The sequence below is a fragment of the Parasteatoda tepidariorum genome, chromosome 10 (genome assembly GCF_982258835.1).
Source record: "Parasteatoda tepidariorum strain Cologne lab strain chromosome 10, Ptep-v5.0, whole genome shotgun sequence".
In the NCBI taxonomy this organism is placed as follows: Eukaryota; Metazoa; Arthropoda; class Arachnida; order Araneae; family Theridiidae; genus Parasteatoda; species Parasteatoda tepidariorum.
Genome location: NC_141764.1, coordinates 78816855 through 78834547, shown reverse-complemented (window position 1 = coordinate 78834547; position 17693 = coordinate 78816855). Strand labels below are relative to the sequence as shown.

General features: G+C 29.5%; 1 protein-coding gene across 4 annotated transcripts in view; it reads right to left on the bottom strand.

The window, feature by feature from the left end:
- Window positions 1-17693, bottom strand: part of LOC107443628 (uncharacterized) — a 30740-nt gene that overhangs the window by 1683 nt on the left and 11364 nt on the right. For 2 of the 4 annotated variants that reach the window (XR_015429672.1, XR_015429673.1), the window contains exons 4-6: window positions 10187-10349; window positions 4616-4699; window positions 1133-1254 (exon numbers count right to left, since the gene is read on the bottom strand). Coding sequence is in view for 2 of the 4 variants with exons in the window: in XM_087153116.1 (XP_087009242.1) it covers window positions 4616-4699; window positions 10187-10349 (247 nt within the window). In the remaining 2 variants the exon portion in view is untranslated. The remainder of the gene's footprint in view (window positions 1-1132; window positions 1255-4615; window positions 4700-10186; window positions 10350-17693) is intronic. The other 2 variants (XM_087153116.1, XM_087153117.1) reach the window with 1 other exon arrangement.

Sequence of the window (17693 nt, the reverse complement as noted above, 5' to 3'; positions counted from 1 at the left end):
TTTTGTGAGTGTATGGTTTTTATAAATTTGAATTTCATAAAGTAGTTTTTATGAATTTGATTCTTGTGAAAGGGATAAAAAAAAATGCCACAATTTCCACCAGGATAAACCCCTGATAATGATATCATTAAATAAAATCATTGTTTACAGGGGAATGAAAACTGTTATGTGTGTATTGGAAATAGGTAACAGTTTAGTTTATGTACTGCAATACAATCCCTAATAACTTACATAATAAAAAATTTATGATTGATGAGGTAAATCTAATTCTTTATACTGATCTTTATTTATACAAAAAAAGGTAAATACCTATTTATGTTTTCAACATTATGTCTCACATTATATTACATTAAAGCATAGAAATATATTTTTGATCTTTCTTTTTTAATTCTAAAGAAAATTCTGGAAAATGTTAACTTTAAAGTAAAGTTTACTGCATAAACATAAATAACATAAAAATAATTACTTTAATCTAGAAACATCAAATATTTAAAATACAAATTTCTTTCTTTCTTTTTTTATTTTATTTATTTATTTATTTTTTTTTGCAATTTTTATTTATGTATTTATTCTTTTAATTCTGTTACATTACAGTCAATATAAAAATTAACAGGAACAAATTATATTCTAATGGCTAGGTTGAACAGATCTGCTATCAAGCTTTGGCTATAATTTTAATTTTCTATTTTTCTTTACAATTTTTAAGCATTAAGCTTAGTGAATTTATTATAATAATAAATTCACTAAGTGATAATAGATATCTGATTCACCAATTTTACTGGATTCATGGGTAAAATTTTAAAATTTGTAACAAATGAAAATGGAACGTAAACAGGCTTCTTGAATATTATCTTAGATTCAGAAAATTATGTTGTTTTAGACTATATATATATATATATATATATATATATATATATATATATATATATATATATATAGCCTTTTTGCTTAAGAAATTTGAATGTAGCTGAAACCAAACTTTGAAGTACTTATAAAAATTTATTTCTACTAATTTTAAGTTTTGTTAATATGAAAATCATAAAAAATACATTTAATTGTAATAAACAATGCAACAAAACAGAAAATCAAAAGAATTAAAAGAACTTCTAAAGTTTCTTTTTTTTTTTTTTACTTCAGGCAGTTTTCTTGTAATGGTATTATAATTTTTTTAAAGAAAATCATATTCTAAATCAGCACTAACTATGAAAATTATTGACACAAACTTTTGTATGCTTTGTGTAAACATATTCCCATCTGAAAAATAAGCAATAAGAATCTTTTAATATTAATATTTTTTTTAACAATGATAAGCATCATTTTAGTCCATAATTTTAAATTGACAATCTTTTTATTTCTGACTTACTAAATACAGTGTATCAATGAAGAGCTTTTGCCTCTTCAGAAGAATTTTTTAATTTCATAGAGTCAAACCTCAAATGTTTTATTTGTAGCTTTATTTAACAGTGAAAAAAAAAACATGAACATTATTTTCCTTTGAAATATATCTTCAAAAGTTAAACAAAGCTTTTTCTTTACATTTTTGAAATTTCTCAAGTACTGAATTTCAGATTCAATTTTACTAGACTTATTTTGAATTGGGAAAAATTCAAGCTATCAAATGCCAATGTTTTGCCATTATAAAAATAACAACGAACCACTGTGGCACACTGGTTCCCTGTGTCAGAATTTTTTCGAGCTATCTCTGACAAAACTCTCTGGCACTAATATCTTTCTGCAAGATACTTTTAATAATAATAAACATGCATGTAACTAATTTTAAATAACAAAAGCGCTGTGTTTACAAAAAAAATTATATATAATTTTTATTTTAATTGAACATGTAATTTTTATCCTAATGTTATAGGTGACATTCTAGCATTTTGTTCGGAGGGGTGGGAAGCAGAAATTATTTCCTTCGCCTTTTGTAACGAACTAATCATCACAATAAAAAATAATAATAAAAATCCTTAAATCTGTAATAGTACTTCCCGGAAAAAAAAGATTGACAAAATCACGCGAATCGAACACCTCAAATGCGTTTTTCGTTTCTTGATCAGGCTGTTGTCTTTCCATATTGTTTGAAATTGCACAATTCGAATTTTTCATGTTGTTTATTGGGATATTTAAATTCCACATGAAAATCAATGTCAATAACTGACGAAAGTACAATCAAAGCATTACATCAATTTACAATACTATCGGCATATATCGAGCACGTCAAAAAGTTATTATCTAAATGCATGATTCAAATATAACAGGTGAATTTCTGTCAAAAAATAAATAAAGGTAATTTTTTTTTCTTTACTTTTCAAAAGAAAAATATTTCTGCAAAAACTCTGTAACGTTCTGCGACAATGTCGCCGCGATTCTGCCACGGGGCACTGGTTAAGGCTTTGACCCACCCCTATGACAAATTCAAGTTTCATCGATCGTGGCTATTTGCTTGAAGCCCATTCAGCTTGAGTTCACAGGGTACCAGCTGCCTGGGAAGAAAAGGTGCCCATGCACAATGCTAACTAACTTTACTCTAATGTGATTAATGCCGTTGGTCTCAAAATTGAGGAGCTTTAATTTTTAATTTTGGTTTAACTTTTTGCCATATCAATATTTAACTTATAATCTCGATCAAATTTATAACATACAACATGCATTGATATAAGTTGCCCTATCCCTAATAACGTTTTGCCTCAATATTTAACTTATCTCCATCTATATTTATAACAAATGACATACATTGAAATAAGTTTCATATTAAGTTGCCATATAATTTAATGTTTTGCCTTTATTTAACTTAAAATCTCCATCTAAATTTATAACAAATGACGTACAGAAGGAAGTTGCCAGATCCCTAATAATGTTTTGCTGTAATATTTAACTTATAACCTACATCTAAATTTATAACATACGACATGCATTGAAATAAGTTGCCAAATCCCTAACAATATTTTGTCTGAAAAGGAGTGTTGAGTAAAATTAATTTACGCTCTACTCTACAATATCGTTTCTCTTTAAAATATATTTTTTACAGGCTTAATAACATACCATTCTGAGTCTTGTTTCTTTTTTTAATAGGATTTTGTAAAGGAAAAAATTAATAATATACATAATATAATAATATATATATAATATAACATATATATATATACAGATGGGTGACAAAATAATACGAACACCTGTGAAATATCAGAAAATTTTTATTAATAGGGAGTTGGACCACCCTTTGACTGAATTACATATTTAATACGACGAGGGATTGATGAATAAAGGCCATGCACAACGTTTAAAGGAATATTAAGCCATTCCTCTTGCAAAGCGGCCTCCAAAAGATTTGATGGAGGTGGGAATCAGGAACGAAATTTAGACTCCAAATATTGCCACAAATGTTCAATAATATTTAAGTCCGGAGACTGAGGGGGCCAGGCGAGATGCTCAAATTCATTGTCATGCTTTTCGAAACATGTTTGAACGCACCTAGAGGTGTGAGTAGGGGCATTGCGGTCTTGAAAAATCGGTCTCTCTCCAGGGAATACAGTCTGTACAAAAGGATGAACATGATCCGCTAGAACGCTTAGATAGTCATTAGATTTGATTCTCCCATGCAGACGTACTAGTGGCCCAAGACCACACCAAGATATCGCACCCCAAACCATAATGGAGCCACCTCCATGTTTCACAGTTGGTAAGAGGCATTCAGGATCAAACGCTTCTTTGGGTGATCTCCAGACATAAATGCGTCTGGTGGTCTGAAATAAGGTGAAGGATGATTCATTGTACCATATTACCTGCTGCCACAGCTGTGAGGACCAGCCTTCGTGATCTCTATACCACTGACGGCGCTTGAGAGCATTGGTTGCTGTCACCAAGGGTTTACGAATTGCCACTCTCCCATAAATGTTCGCTGCACGAAGTTCTCTTTGAACAGTTCTTGTTGAAACGAGGTCCTGAAGATGACTGTTCATGTCTGATGTTATCTCGGTCAACGATTGCTTGTGTTTTCGAGCTACTACGCGCTGCAAGACACGTCTATCCCTATCATCAAGCTTTGACTTTCGGCCACTGTTTTGCTTTGAAGACTTCGTCTTACCTTCTTTCATGTATGCTGCCATAACGGCTGATACAGTACTTCTTGCAAATCCCAAAAGGTTTGCTAATCCTGTCACCGATGCTCCACTTAAACGCGCCCCAACAATCATCCCTCTTTGGAATTCTGACTGGTCAGACATTTCACCTTATAAAATCTAGTTAGATAAACTCATGCAACACAGGTGACTAATGTTGAGAGACTGATAGCTTCCTCTTCACGCTCACTAGGTGGCAGACTTCTGTTGTAGGTGGCGCGGCTGTACTGCAGGTGTGAAATAAGTCACACTTTTTCACAGGTGTTCGTATTATTTTGTCATCAATCTGTATATAATATATAGATATTATATATAATATTATATATAATATAAATAATATATATAATAATATATAATTATATAATAATAATATATATAATATAAATAATATATAATTATATAATAATAATATATATAATATAAATAATATATAATTATATAATAATAATATATATAATATAAATAATATATATATAATATAACATAAGTGTACTTACAGGCTATTAATTTTAGTTTGTAATTCAATGTCATCAATCAAGTCATCTCTTGACAAATTCTGAACGCAACCAGAATATGGGCATCTTTAAAAAATGAATTAAAACTGTTACACAAATATGTCTTATAAATACAAAAATTTAATGATTTGAGTATTTAAACAACTGTTTGAATACTTATTTCTTTACCATTTCAAAATTATAATGTAATAGCATTTTCTCATGCACAGTTTATAAAAATTCAATTTTTTTTTTAAAAAAATTACTCATAATTTTTCAGTTTAAATAAGTCATTCTCAGAAAAAGAAATTTCAGACACCTGATATTTTTTATAAAAATTACAACTTTTAAAATTATTAAAAATGAGCTATAAACTTTAATAAAATATAAAGAATACGTTAAAATAATAAATGAAGTAAAACATATTAAATTTATTCGTCAAAACTTGTCCGTAAATGTGACATGTCCATTTCTGAACAGTCACTTTTACTATTTCTCAGTTCTCCAGCTTTAAAATTAATAAAACATTTCATCTCAATATGCGATATTTAAATTGAGAACGCATTAAAAATGCACCGCTTTCAAAAGACACGGGCAAGGTAATATTTGGTATTGATAGAAGTATGTTACAAAATAATCTTTGATCATAAATTGGTGGTTAAAACAGAATTCATTAAAGAGTTATTGCTGAAAATATTGATGACAATATATATATATACACTCATCACATCAGTTGATCATATGAGTTTTTTTTCCAGAGGCTTTTCCTTCATATGCAATGAATTTTGTGTCTTCATTTAAATTGAATGTGCAGTATTTAATAGTAAGTTAGGGCTTTAAAACAATGGTTTTGCTATATATATATATATATATATATATATATATATATAATATATATATACATACGTACATATATATATATATATACATATAATATATATATACATATACATACGTACATATATATATATATATACATATAATATATATATACATATACATACGTACATATATATATATATATATACATATAATACAGTGGTACCTCGAGATACGAATGCCCCAACATACGAGTTATTTGAGATACGAGCTGTCGAGCGAGTGAAATTTTGCTTTGAAATACGAGCGAAATTTGAGATACGAGGAACGGCCAGCTGTGACTCTGCACACGGCCCACCAGTCTAGTCTGCGCCTCGCAACCCTCCTTCACCTCTCTCCAGCCGATGAAATAACTGAAAAGGGTGGAAGGGCATTTCAGTTGCGCATGCGCTTTGACAGCACCCACCGGCGACAACCTGCGTATCGCGCATTATCACACGTACATTTTCCCCCCAGAGTGCTTGTTTATCTCGCTGTTGAAGCATCTTTGTTAAGTTTTTCTAGGGCTTTGCGCTTTTTGTGCATTTACATACTTTATCACATTTCTTTTTATAACCATGGGTCCGAAGAAAGTGAGTGGAAAGGTCAGTGCTCAGAAGAAGATGATTTCTATTGAATTAAAGCGTGAAATCATAGAAAAAAATGAGCAAGGTGTACGAGTAGCTGACTTGGCGAGGCAGTACGGGCGTAGTACTTCAACGATATGCACTGTGCTTAAACAGAAGGAGTCGATAAAGGGTATAACGACAGCTAAGGGAGTTACAATAATTTCTAAGCTCCGGAGCTCTCTTCATGAAAAGATGGAGAAACTGCTGATGGTTTGGGTGACGGAGAAGCAGCTTAAAGGCGATACCTTAACACAGGGCATCATATGCGAGAAGGTACGTATGATTTACGGTGATTTGCTGCATCAGACCCCTCACACTTCCACGGACGAGGCATCAGAAGACTCGTTTAAAGCTAGTCGAGGCTGGTTTGACAACTTTAGGAAAAGGACCGGCATTCATTCCATTGTCAGGCATGGTGAGGCAGCAAGTTCGGATGTGAAGGCAGCTGAGGATTACCTCAAAACTTTTTCCGAACTAATAGAAGCCAATGGATACATCCCCCAGCAAGTCTTCAACTGTGACGAAACAGGGCTTTTCTGGAAGAAGATGCCGAATAGGACATACATAACGGCAGAGGAGAAGGCAATGCCAGGCCACAAACCCATGAAGGATAGACTAACTCTCGCACTGTGCGCCAATGCGAGTGGAGACTGCAAGATAAAGCCTCTGCTTGTTTACCATTCGGAAAATCCCAGAGCCTTTAAGTCACATAAGGTTTTAAAAGAAAAACTGCAAGTTATGTGGAGGGCAAACCCGAAGGCATGGGTCACTAGGCAGTTCTTTGTGCAGTGGGTAAACCTGGTTTTTGGTCCTTCTGTTAAGAAATATCTACAGGAAAACAACCTACCCATGCAAGCTCTTCTCGTCCTCGACAATGCTCCTGCTCACCCACCGAACCTCGAAGATGACATCCTCGAAGAGTTCAAGTTTATAAAGGTTCTTTATCTACCACCTAACACCACTCCTATCCTGCAGCCCATGGATCAGCAGGTGATTCTACAGGAAAACAACCTACCCATGCAAGCTCTTCTCGTCCTCGACAATGCTCCTGCTCACCCACCGAACCTCGAAGATGACATCCTCGAAGAGTTCAAGTTTATAAAGGTTCTTTATCTACCACCTAACACCACTCCTATCCTGCAGCCCATGGATCAGCAGGTGATTTCTAATTTTAAAAAGCTGTACACTAAGTACCTATTCCGGCGCTGCTTTGAAGTGACTGAGAACACAAACCTCACCCTTCGAGAGTACTGGAAGGATCACTTTAACATCGTGATATGCCTCAGAATTATTGATCAGGCCTGGTTGGGTGTTACAACGAGAACCTTGAACTCTGCGTGGAAGAAGCTGTGGCCTGAGTCTGTAGCTGAAAGTACCTTCGAAGGATTCGAACCCGAAGTGCCAGTGGAGGAGGAAATTGTGTCTCTGGGAAAATCCATGGGCCTGGTGATGGATGAGAGAGACGTGAACGAGCTCGTCGAGGAGCACTCTCAGGAGCTGACGGCCGAGGAATTACAAGATTTACAGTCGCAGCAGAATTCGGCGGTTCTGCAAGAAATTGGTTTCGAGGAAGAGCCAGAGGTGGAGGAGGCTATCTCTACAAGTGAGATAAAAGAGATCTTGGGAATGTGTGAGAGAGTTTCACAGTTCGTGGAAAAGAAACATCCCGAAAAAGTTGCAACTGGTCGTGCATCGGAGCTGTTTAATGACACTTGTCTAGCACATTTCCGCAACATTATCAAAAAGAGGACGAAACAAACCTCTTTGGACAGTTTTTTTTTTAATCCGGCGAAAAAAGCAAAGACCAGTGAAGAGAAAAGCAGTGACTAAAACTAAGCATACAGTAGCATTTAAGTTGTGCGTAAGTTGCATTTCAGTGACCAGAATACAAATATGTTTGTCCACTTTGTAAAACCAGTTTTTTTTATTTACATTATGTTTAATAATGATTTTATACAATATTTGTCGTTAATAAATAATTTTTTCTTATTCAAAAACAAGTAACAAAAGCAATTTGGGTAGTATTTTTGGGGCTGGAACGGATTAATGGCATTTCAATTGATTTCAATGGGGAAAATTGCTTTGAGATACGAGTAAATTGACATACGAGCAAGGTTTCGGAACGAATTAAACTCGTATCTCGAGGTATCACTGTATATATATATACATATAATATATATATACATATAATATATATATACATATTATATATATATACATATTATATATATATATATATATATATATATATATATATATATATATATATATATATATATATATATATATATATATATATTATATATATATATATATATATATATATATATAATACATATTATATATATATATATATATATATATATATATATAATACATATTATATATATATATATATATATATTATATATAATACATATTATATATATATATTATATATATTATATATAATACATATTATATATATATATTATATATATTATATATAATACATATTATATATATATATTATATATATTATATATATATATATATATATATATATATATATATATATATATATACATATATATATGCATATACATACGTACATATATATATGCATATACATACGTACATATATATATACATATACATACGTACATATATATATACATATACATACGTACATATATATATACATATACATACGTACATATTAATATACATATATATATATATATATATATATATACATATATATATATATATATATATATATATATATATATATATATATATATATATATACACTTATACACAAGCACGTATATATAGCAAAACCATCGATTTAAAGTCCTAACATACTATTAAATTTTGCACATTCAATATATATGATGACACAAAATTCATTGCATAAGAAGGAAAAACCTCTGGAATAAAAACTCATATGATCAACTGATATGATGAATCTAAAATGTGAGAAAATCTTTCTTCAATTTTTTAAAAAATCGCTTAATTTAAAAAAAAAAAAAACTCAAAAAGGGTGTCTTTTTATTAATAAAGCATTTCAAAGATCCTAATAAAGTATTTGTATAAAGTTTCAAAGCCATAAGAGAATAAGAAAAGTGACTGATAAATTTCAGCTTTAAAAAAACCCAATCAAATGAAATGCTATTAAAAATATATAATAATGCAAAAATAATTTAACAATCAGATTTTTCACACCAGTAAAGATTTTCTACAGGGTCTCCACTCAATTTCAGAAAGAAAAATTCCTCATCTTTTCAGGTAAATTTCAATCAAAATCTAGTCCATATTTTATCTATACCATGCAATTTTTTGTCAGAAAACTTTGATTTGTTTTACTCTATATACTTTATTTGATCTATTGATTTTTTTATATTATATAACTGCATGAGGATGGGAACATATCAGTTTGACTAAAATGTGAAATTTTTACAACAATAAATGTAATAGATGTTAGAACAATTTAACTCCAAACTTAATAACTGATTACTGTTATTGATAATTCAAAGACTGGTTATTTTCCACGCATGATATAGGAAATTTCAAGTTTTTGTAAAAAATGGCAATTTTTCCGAACTATTCCCTGATGTTTGGAGTTAAAATATAATTCCCTGACAATTCCAAGTTTTCCTGGTCTCCCTGATGCGTGGGAGGGAGCCCTGTTTCAAAGTTGTAATAAAAAAAAAAGATGAATAAAATCACTTAAACAATAAAATTTAACTAATTTCTAAACATTACTTTAAATTGTAGCTATGTGATTATGTTAGCTATAAAATGTTCAATAAGAAACAAAATACAACACCTTTCATTTTTTTTCTGATTCACGTATTTCATTTAAATTATAAAAGCTGCTACATCATAGACATAACTCAGACAAAACCTGTGATCGAAAACAGATCAATGTACATTGTTGTGTACAGCACAACATTGTATATCACTGCCCCGACAGGAAATTGTTATTTTTCCTTAAACTAAAATTCATTAAAATTACACAAAATCTGTAGCAGCTTGTTCTCATAGGTAATGAATGATAATACAATGTAATGTTTAATAGAATATCAAGTTGAAAAAAAATTACCTATTTTTTCTTGACTTTAAATATGCTAATATGCTATTTTTATCATATGAGTGATTGCAGATTCTGCTTTTAACAGCCTCTTTTATTTGGAGTTTAGTCAAAGGATCAATAATAATGTCCGTTGTTTCAGTTACTAATACGTCATCGTCCAAAGCTTCTGCAACTACGAAGGTAGAAAAAAGTTCAATCAGTATTCAAATTATTTTTTGCTATAAAAGCTCAACTAATTTTTTTTTTTTAATTACAAAGCACTTTTCATTTTATGAAACAAAGTTTATATTGTAATGCATTTTCAAAAAGGATGAATAAAAGCATGAATTGTTTAGAGTGCCAGTAAAAGAGAAATTATACAGACAATTCATTCACATTGCATTTTGTTGTGAAAGCTTTTATAATTTCTTTAAAATCTGAAAAACATTTTCAATGATACTATTAATCAAGAAAAGATGGTTTTTTATTTTAGAGATAATATATAGTTTCATGTTCTACGAATCAACTAATATTGCTTACCTATAAAAGCCAAAATATATTTTTAAAATGTTCAGTACCTAAATAAAATAAATGGAATGTCCTGAATAACATCTGATCTAATGTTGGATTTCATGTACTATGACTCAATCATAATGGTTCGAGGGCTTTACCTTAAATATGCTAATTAATTAGTATAAACAATACATTAAGTTACAAAATTAGATACAAAATTCTACTTTCACTGAATAAACATAATTTTTTTAAAATTGATTTGGATTCCTAAACCTCACATTTTGGAAGGTAGCAGCAATCTGGAAAATATGCTCTCAATAGTTTCAGGAAGGCAGTCAAAAGGTTCAACCCCTTAAAGTTAATTTTACTTTAGGAAAATTTTGCAATATCTTGAAAACTTTGAGTGAATAAAAAAAAATATTTTTAAATAATTATTTCTTATTATTTGATTCAATAACATTTGGAAAAAAAATTCATACAAAAGCTATACAAATTTGTAATTTTGATTAAGAAAGAATTTGTAAGAATGTAATTTTAATTGGCAAACTACAAAATTGGAATGAAATTGATTGAATAATTCTTGAGAAATTGAATTTTAAATATAATACTTTTTAAAATTTGATAACTCAAACACTATTTGATCAATTTTGTACAAATTTCCTTTTTGCCATATAAAGTTACTTTCATTAAAATGATGTAGAAATTTATACATTTCACAATTCAAAAATGTTTTGATCATCACGAAATAAATAAAAAAAATAATAAATATTTATTAAAAATTATATTTGCACAGAATTATTTTATGATAGTTAGGGCAAAATGCAAAACTACTTTAAGTGGTATAAGCTTTCAACTGCTCCCTTAACCAAACAATTAGGACAATATTTACTAGATTGCATATATTTATGGCATAGTATTTGAAATATTAGAGATGAACAATTATCTCTTTTTTTTTAACACCATAATTGAAACTGTAATTTACTGAATGCTAACTGATTAATTTATTAAATATAGCACTTTATAAATTTCACAAATTATTAAAACTTCTAGTAGAAAATTCAGCATTTGTATATTAATCTGTTGTGTTTTATTGTTGATAATTGGTTGATTCATGATTCTTTTTTATTTCACTGTTTTCATTTAAGAAACCAGTGCACAGTTAACATGAATTTTCAAATTAAATGTAATAGGATATCTCTAACACTTTAATAGATCTGAGCAAACAATTGTAGGAGGTCTGATCCAGGAGTTCCCTGGTCTTCTGGATAGGGTTCGAAGTTACAAGGCTTCAGAGTTGAACATTAGTAGTCGTAAACCGAAAATTGGGTTGGCTGTTCAACGACGGTTATAAAAATATTTTTTAAAAATTACTCAGTATGAAAAAAAATTTTAACAGTTAAAATTGGCCTATTCTATCCCACAGTCTATACATTTTTAAAAAGCTATTTTAGAAAATTCTATATTTATTTAAAGCCTAATAAAGGAAAATGGAAGAAAAAAAATTTACTCTCATTCTTGAGCATTTAAAAAGGTTTGAGAAGATATTCAATCGCAGCAAACTGTTTTAGAAACTAAAGTTCCAATTTAAAAAAACACAGAGAAAGATGTTGATATGATGGATTTGTAATATATTTCCAAACTTTCAGATTCATTTCTGACAAAACTAGGACTGGGCTATAAACAGGGATGAGATTAGCCAAAAAGCAAAAAAGCTGAATTTCCACGATAGTAAATTTTACGCAAGCGCAACCCTTTAATAATAACAGTTTAAGGTAATAAATAATGTGTTGACATACAATTGTGTACTAATCTATCATTATATAAATGATTACATTGATACTTAACATTTTTTAGTGAAAATAAAAATTACCACCTGAAAAAATAAATCTGGAAATTATATTTTTCCCCAGTTCACATAAGAGACAATTATTACTTGAAAAACTACCTGGTTTAGCAAATTAAAACTACTGAGAATATACATTAATATTTCATTTCTTTTAATAAATACTGTAATGTGATTTATAGCAAATATATCAGTAATAATCAGTAATCTTTTTCCCCAAAAACAAATTAAATTAAATCTCTTTTTAAGTTATTGCTTTTGTTCGCTATATCTTTTATGTTTTCTACATTTAGTCGTTAGTCCATCTTCAAACATCTTGTGACAAATCCTATTTTTTCTTCTTTGCAAGCACAGAATGAAAGTTTTGAATATATTCCCTTCCAGTTTCTCTGATGTTGTAACACTTTAATACTAATAATCACTTTGATACTAGTGATTATTAGCATTATGTAAACACTTTGATACTAATAATCGTCCTTAGAAAAACAGTCACCTTTATAGTAACTAATTTTTAAAAAATGTACTTCTTACAAGAATCGTGATAGTTGATCTTAAAATTGCGTGAATATGAATAACAATTATGGGTTTTGAAATCACATGAATATGAAACTAGATATACGATTTTGAAAATGAGAAAATACATACAGGGATATAGAATTTTTAAAACGCGTAAATACAAATCTCGATTCATAATTTTTAGATTGCGTAAATACGAATCATGATGCGTAATTTTTAGATTGCATAAATAAGAATTATGATGCATAGCTTTTAGAATGCGTGAATGCGAATCTCAATGCCTTATTTTAAAATCACGTATAAATACGAAAATCAATGTTTGATATTAAAACTGCATGAGCAAATCAACACATTGAATTTTAAACTTGCGAGAATCGCTACATAGGTTTTTAAAAAGGTGTAAATACGAATCACAATATCGTATTCAAATATTAATTCAATTTTCAAATATTAATTCATTAAATAAATTTAATAATTTTAGTTTTATATGATTGTAAATTGTAATTATTTAATCAAAAATAACATATTTTAAAGATAACATCAGTGATAATTTCTAACTTATAGCTATACATCATCATATCAGCATATTTTGTATATGAACAAAAAAATAGTCATCAGCATAATGATAAAAGTTTGGGTTGTCATCAGCATAATATTAGTAAGTTTGGGTTGTCATCAGCATAATATTAATAAGTTTGGGTTGTCGTCAGCATAATATTAATAAGTTTGGGTTGTCATCAGCATAATATTAATAAGTCTGGGTTGTCATCAGCATAAAATTAATAAGTTTGGGTTGTCATCAGCATAAAATTATTTTCGGGTTGTCATCAGCATAATACTAAAAGTTTGGGTTGTCATCAGCATAAAATTAAGTTTGGGTTGTCATCAGCATAATATTAATAAGTTTGGGCTGTCATCAGCATAAAATTAATAAGTTTGGGTTGTCATCAGCATAATACTAAAAGTTTGGGTTGTCATCAGCATAATACTAAAAGTTTGGGTTGTCATCAGCATAAAATTAAGTTTGGGCTGTCATCAGCATAAAATTAATAAGTTTGGGATGTCATCAGCATAATATTAATAAGTCTGGGTTGTCATCAGCATAAAAATTTTTTTGGGTTGTCATCAGCATAATATTAAAAGTTTGGGTTGTCATCAGCATAATATTAATAAGTTTGGGTTGTCATCAGCATAAAATTAATAAGTTTGGGTTGTCATCAGCATAAAATTAATAAGTTTGGGTTGTCATCAGCATAAAATTATTTTTGGGTTGTCATCAGCATAATACTAAAAGTTTGGGTTGTCATCAGCATAAAATTAAGTTTGGGCTGTCATCAGCATAAAAAAGTTTTTTTGGGTTGTCATCAGCATAAAATTAATAAGTTTGGGTTGTCATCAACATAATATTAATAAGTCTGGGTTGTCCTCAGCATAAAATTTTTTTGGGTTGTCATCAGCATAATATTAAATGTTTGGGTTGTCATCAGCATAATATTAATAAGTTTGGGTTGTCATTAGCATAAAATTAATAAGTTTGGGTTGTCATCAGCATAAAATTATTTTTGGGTTGTCATCAGCATTGGAATTGTTTTTTTAAATTTTATTATGTAAAATTTAAGCAAAAAGATAAAGTAGTTATTTAAAGAGGTGTCTAATCTTAATAACTGTTTTACAATTATTATTGTGTACAATAATTATATTGTACACAATGGCCAATCTAATATGGTGTCCCTGAAAGAGTGGCCAACAAATCTGCCCTTCAGGTGCCTGTATGACCTATGTCATTATCCAGGTGGGCATTGGAAAAAAAAATGTTTCCTTTTATTTATTGCTAAGAATGTTTTTATGCTATTTTTTACTCAATTTTCGAATAAATTTTTTTAAATTAAAAATAACGATTTTACTTTTTTTTTAAATTTAAGATATTAGCAAATTTTAATAATAATTATTTATTCTGTTTAATTTAAATACCTATGAAAGAAAAAGGATAAATTATAAAAATAGAGAAGTTAAGCTAAAGAAGTATGAAAATTGTGTTAAAACTCTCTATACTATTTGCATCAAATTTTATTTATTTTACTAGGAGGCTCCGCCCCCTGCTCGCTAACGCTCGCCAACCCCCGAGAATTGCTACGCAATCCTATGTGGTTCACGCTGTGAACCATGGCTCTCTGCGCTCGCTTGCCAATGAACACAATGTTCTAGCACAAAGACAGTATATTATCATCAAAGACATAGTATTTTATCATCAAAGACATAGTATTGTACTTATGTAGAAGAATTCTATCAATGTTCTTATTTGCTTTTAAAAAAGTATATTAGCTATTTAGATTGTACATGGTGAAAAAATCAAAACATTAGCTAAATAAGAAACATATTAGCAAAATAAATTATCTGAGATAATAACCCTCAAAAAGTCTTTCATTTTCAAGAACACAAAAATTTGCTTTATCGCCAAATGAAATATTTTTTGGTGATCAGCATTATTGAAATCAATTTCTATATTAATTAACATTTGTGATAAAGTACATAGCATTTTAGAACAAAATAAGGATGTTTTACATACAATAAATTAAAATGCATGGCTGTTAGCATCACCCGAGAAATACCACGTGGAGGTCGCCATGCTGCATTTCTAATCGGGGTGTTTTGATTTTGTCAGTTCCCCTTGCCTACTGCCAATAGAACTTTCAATGAAATTTTTTTCCAAAAAACATTTTTTTCTGCAAAGCTCCAAGAAATTAACAATAAGCATTTAGAATTTCTTTGAAACCACAATTATAGATTTGGCATCTTGGAGCAATTACTGAAAGGCTGTCAAATGACTTAACTCTTGACAGGCCAACATAAAGTTGTCCATGACTAAAAACTTGACTACATCTTTAACAGTTATTATTGCACTTGATCTCTGCAATCTACGCCTTCCATAACATTCCTCAATACTTTCTTTCTATACAAAAATTGCTATTTTAGTTTGAAAAATTACATGACAATCAGCAACTGTTTAGATAATTGTTTCGTATTTGATAAGAATTTTGCATTTTATAGCATAAATAACAGCAATTATAAATAAAATTTTGATGATGAGTTAATTAACTCTTTTTCCCCAAAAAATTTTTTTTAATTAAATCCCTTTTTAAGTGATTGCTTTTGTTTGCTGTATCTTTTATGTTTGTTATATTTAGTCGTTAGTCCATCTTCAAACATCTTGTGACAAATCCTTTTTTTTTCTTCTTTGCAAGCACAGAATGTAAGTTTTGAATATATTCCCCTCCAGTTTCTCTGATGTTGTAACACTTACATATACGAATAATCGTCGAACAAATCGCTACATAGGTTTTTAAAAAGACGTAAATACGAATCACAATATCGGATTTTTAAATCTCGTAAATAAATCGCAACACGCAAATATGAAAAGATATGTTTGATATTAAAATCGTGTGAATAAGAATCGAGATATTAGCAGATTCCAGGCTTGGGACCTCTGAAAGGCTTGTCAGAAGCAGCGTCGTTTGAACTACGAAAATCGGATCCATCTGGAGGGCGGGTAAAAAATTCGGAAAATCTTATCTGCTGCGTGTAAAGGGGAGAAAATAGGTAAAATAAGTAAAAATGAGAAAGGATTGGTAGCTATGTAGTTTGAATTTTCTGTTCCTTTTTGAAAATCGGTGAATTTTCTGAAAAAGCAGAATACTAATTTAAAAAAATGAAATTTTTAGAAAATCTGAATTTTTGATAAAAAAGCTGAAATTTAAGAGATAAAAGTGAAAAAAGCGGAAATCCGCTAAAAAACGGAAAAATCTCATCCCTGTATAAATCGACATATCGCGACATATCGATTTAACGCCTGTATCGGCAGCCCGATACAGTGACTTCCTTTCCAGGCGATGCATCAGAAATCTGATTTAAGCCGTCGAGTAAAGAAGATGAACGATATAGCGATACAGGACATGCAAAGATCTCTTACGTTTCGATGCCAACTCGCAGTGGGGAATACGATGTACGTATCGTTATATTGAAACGGCCTTGATTGATGAGCGGTAGAATCAGAATCAATTTTGATAACATATATCGTGATCTTGCATGTTCGTTTTAATTTTCTATCAATATTGTCAGTTGATTATATTATCGAACATCATAATTCTTTTGTTTTTATTTTTAAGAAATTAAACCTTACTTTGTTTTTTCGTTCAGAATTCGGTAATTATTCAATTTAACTTTATTATTTATGTGAAATAATAATGATAAAAAATAGTGCTGTTTTAAAAGTGTATTTTTTTGTTTAATTTATTTAGCACTTTGTTTTAGCACACAAATAATTTTTAACTTATTTTTTAAATTTTCTTTCTATATTGTTAGGTAAATATATTGATAAATTTCAATTTTATTTAATTTTTTTATTATTTATTTTTAAACTAAGAAATCTTTCGTAATTTGCGCGATCATTTTTAGAAAATATAACATTAATATCTTTCTTAAGCAAAACATATACATCAAATTCATAAATTGATTTAAATCAATCTAAGTATGAAGTTTTGATAGAAATCCGACTTTCTGCGCCTTACAAGTAAATGAATTTCAAAAATACTATATCACGATACATCACTATATCGCGATGCAAAACTGACGATGCATCACGATATAAAATTTCTTATATCGCCCAGT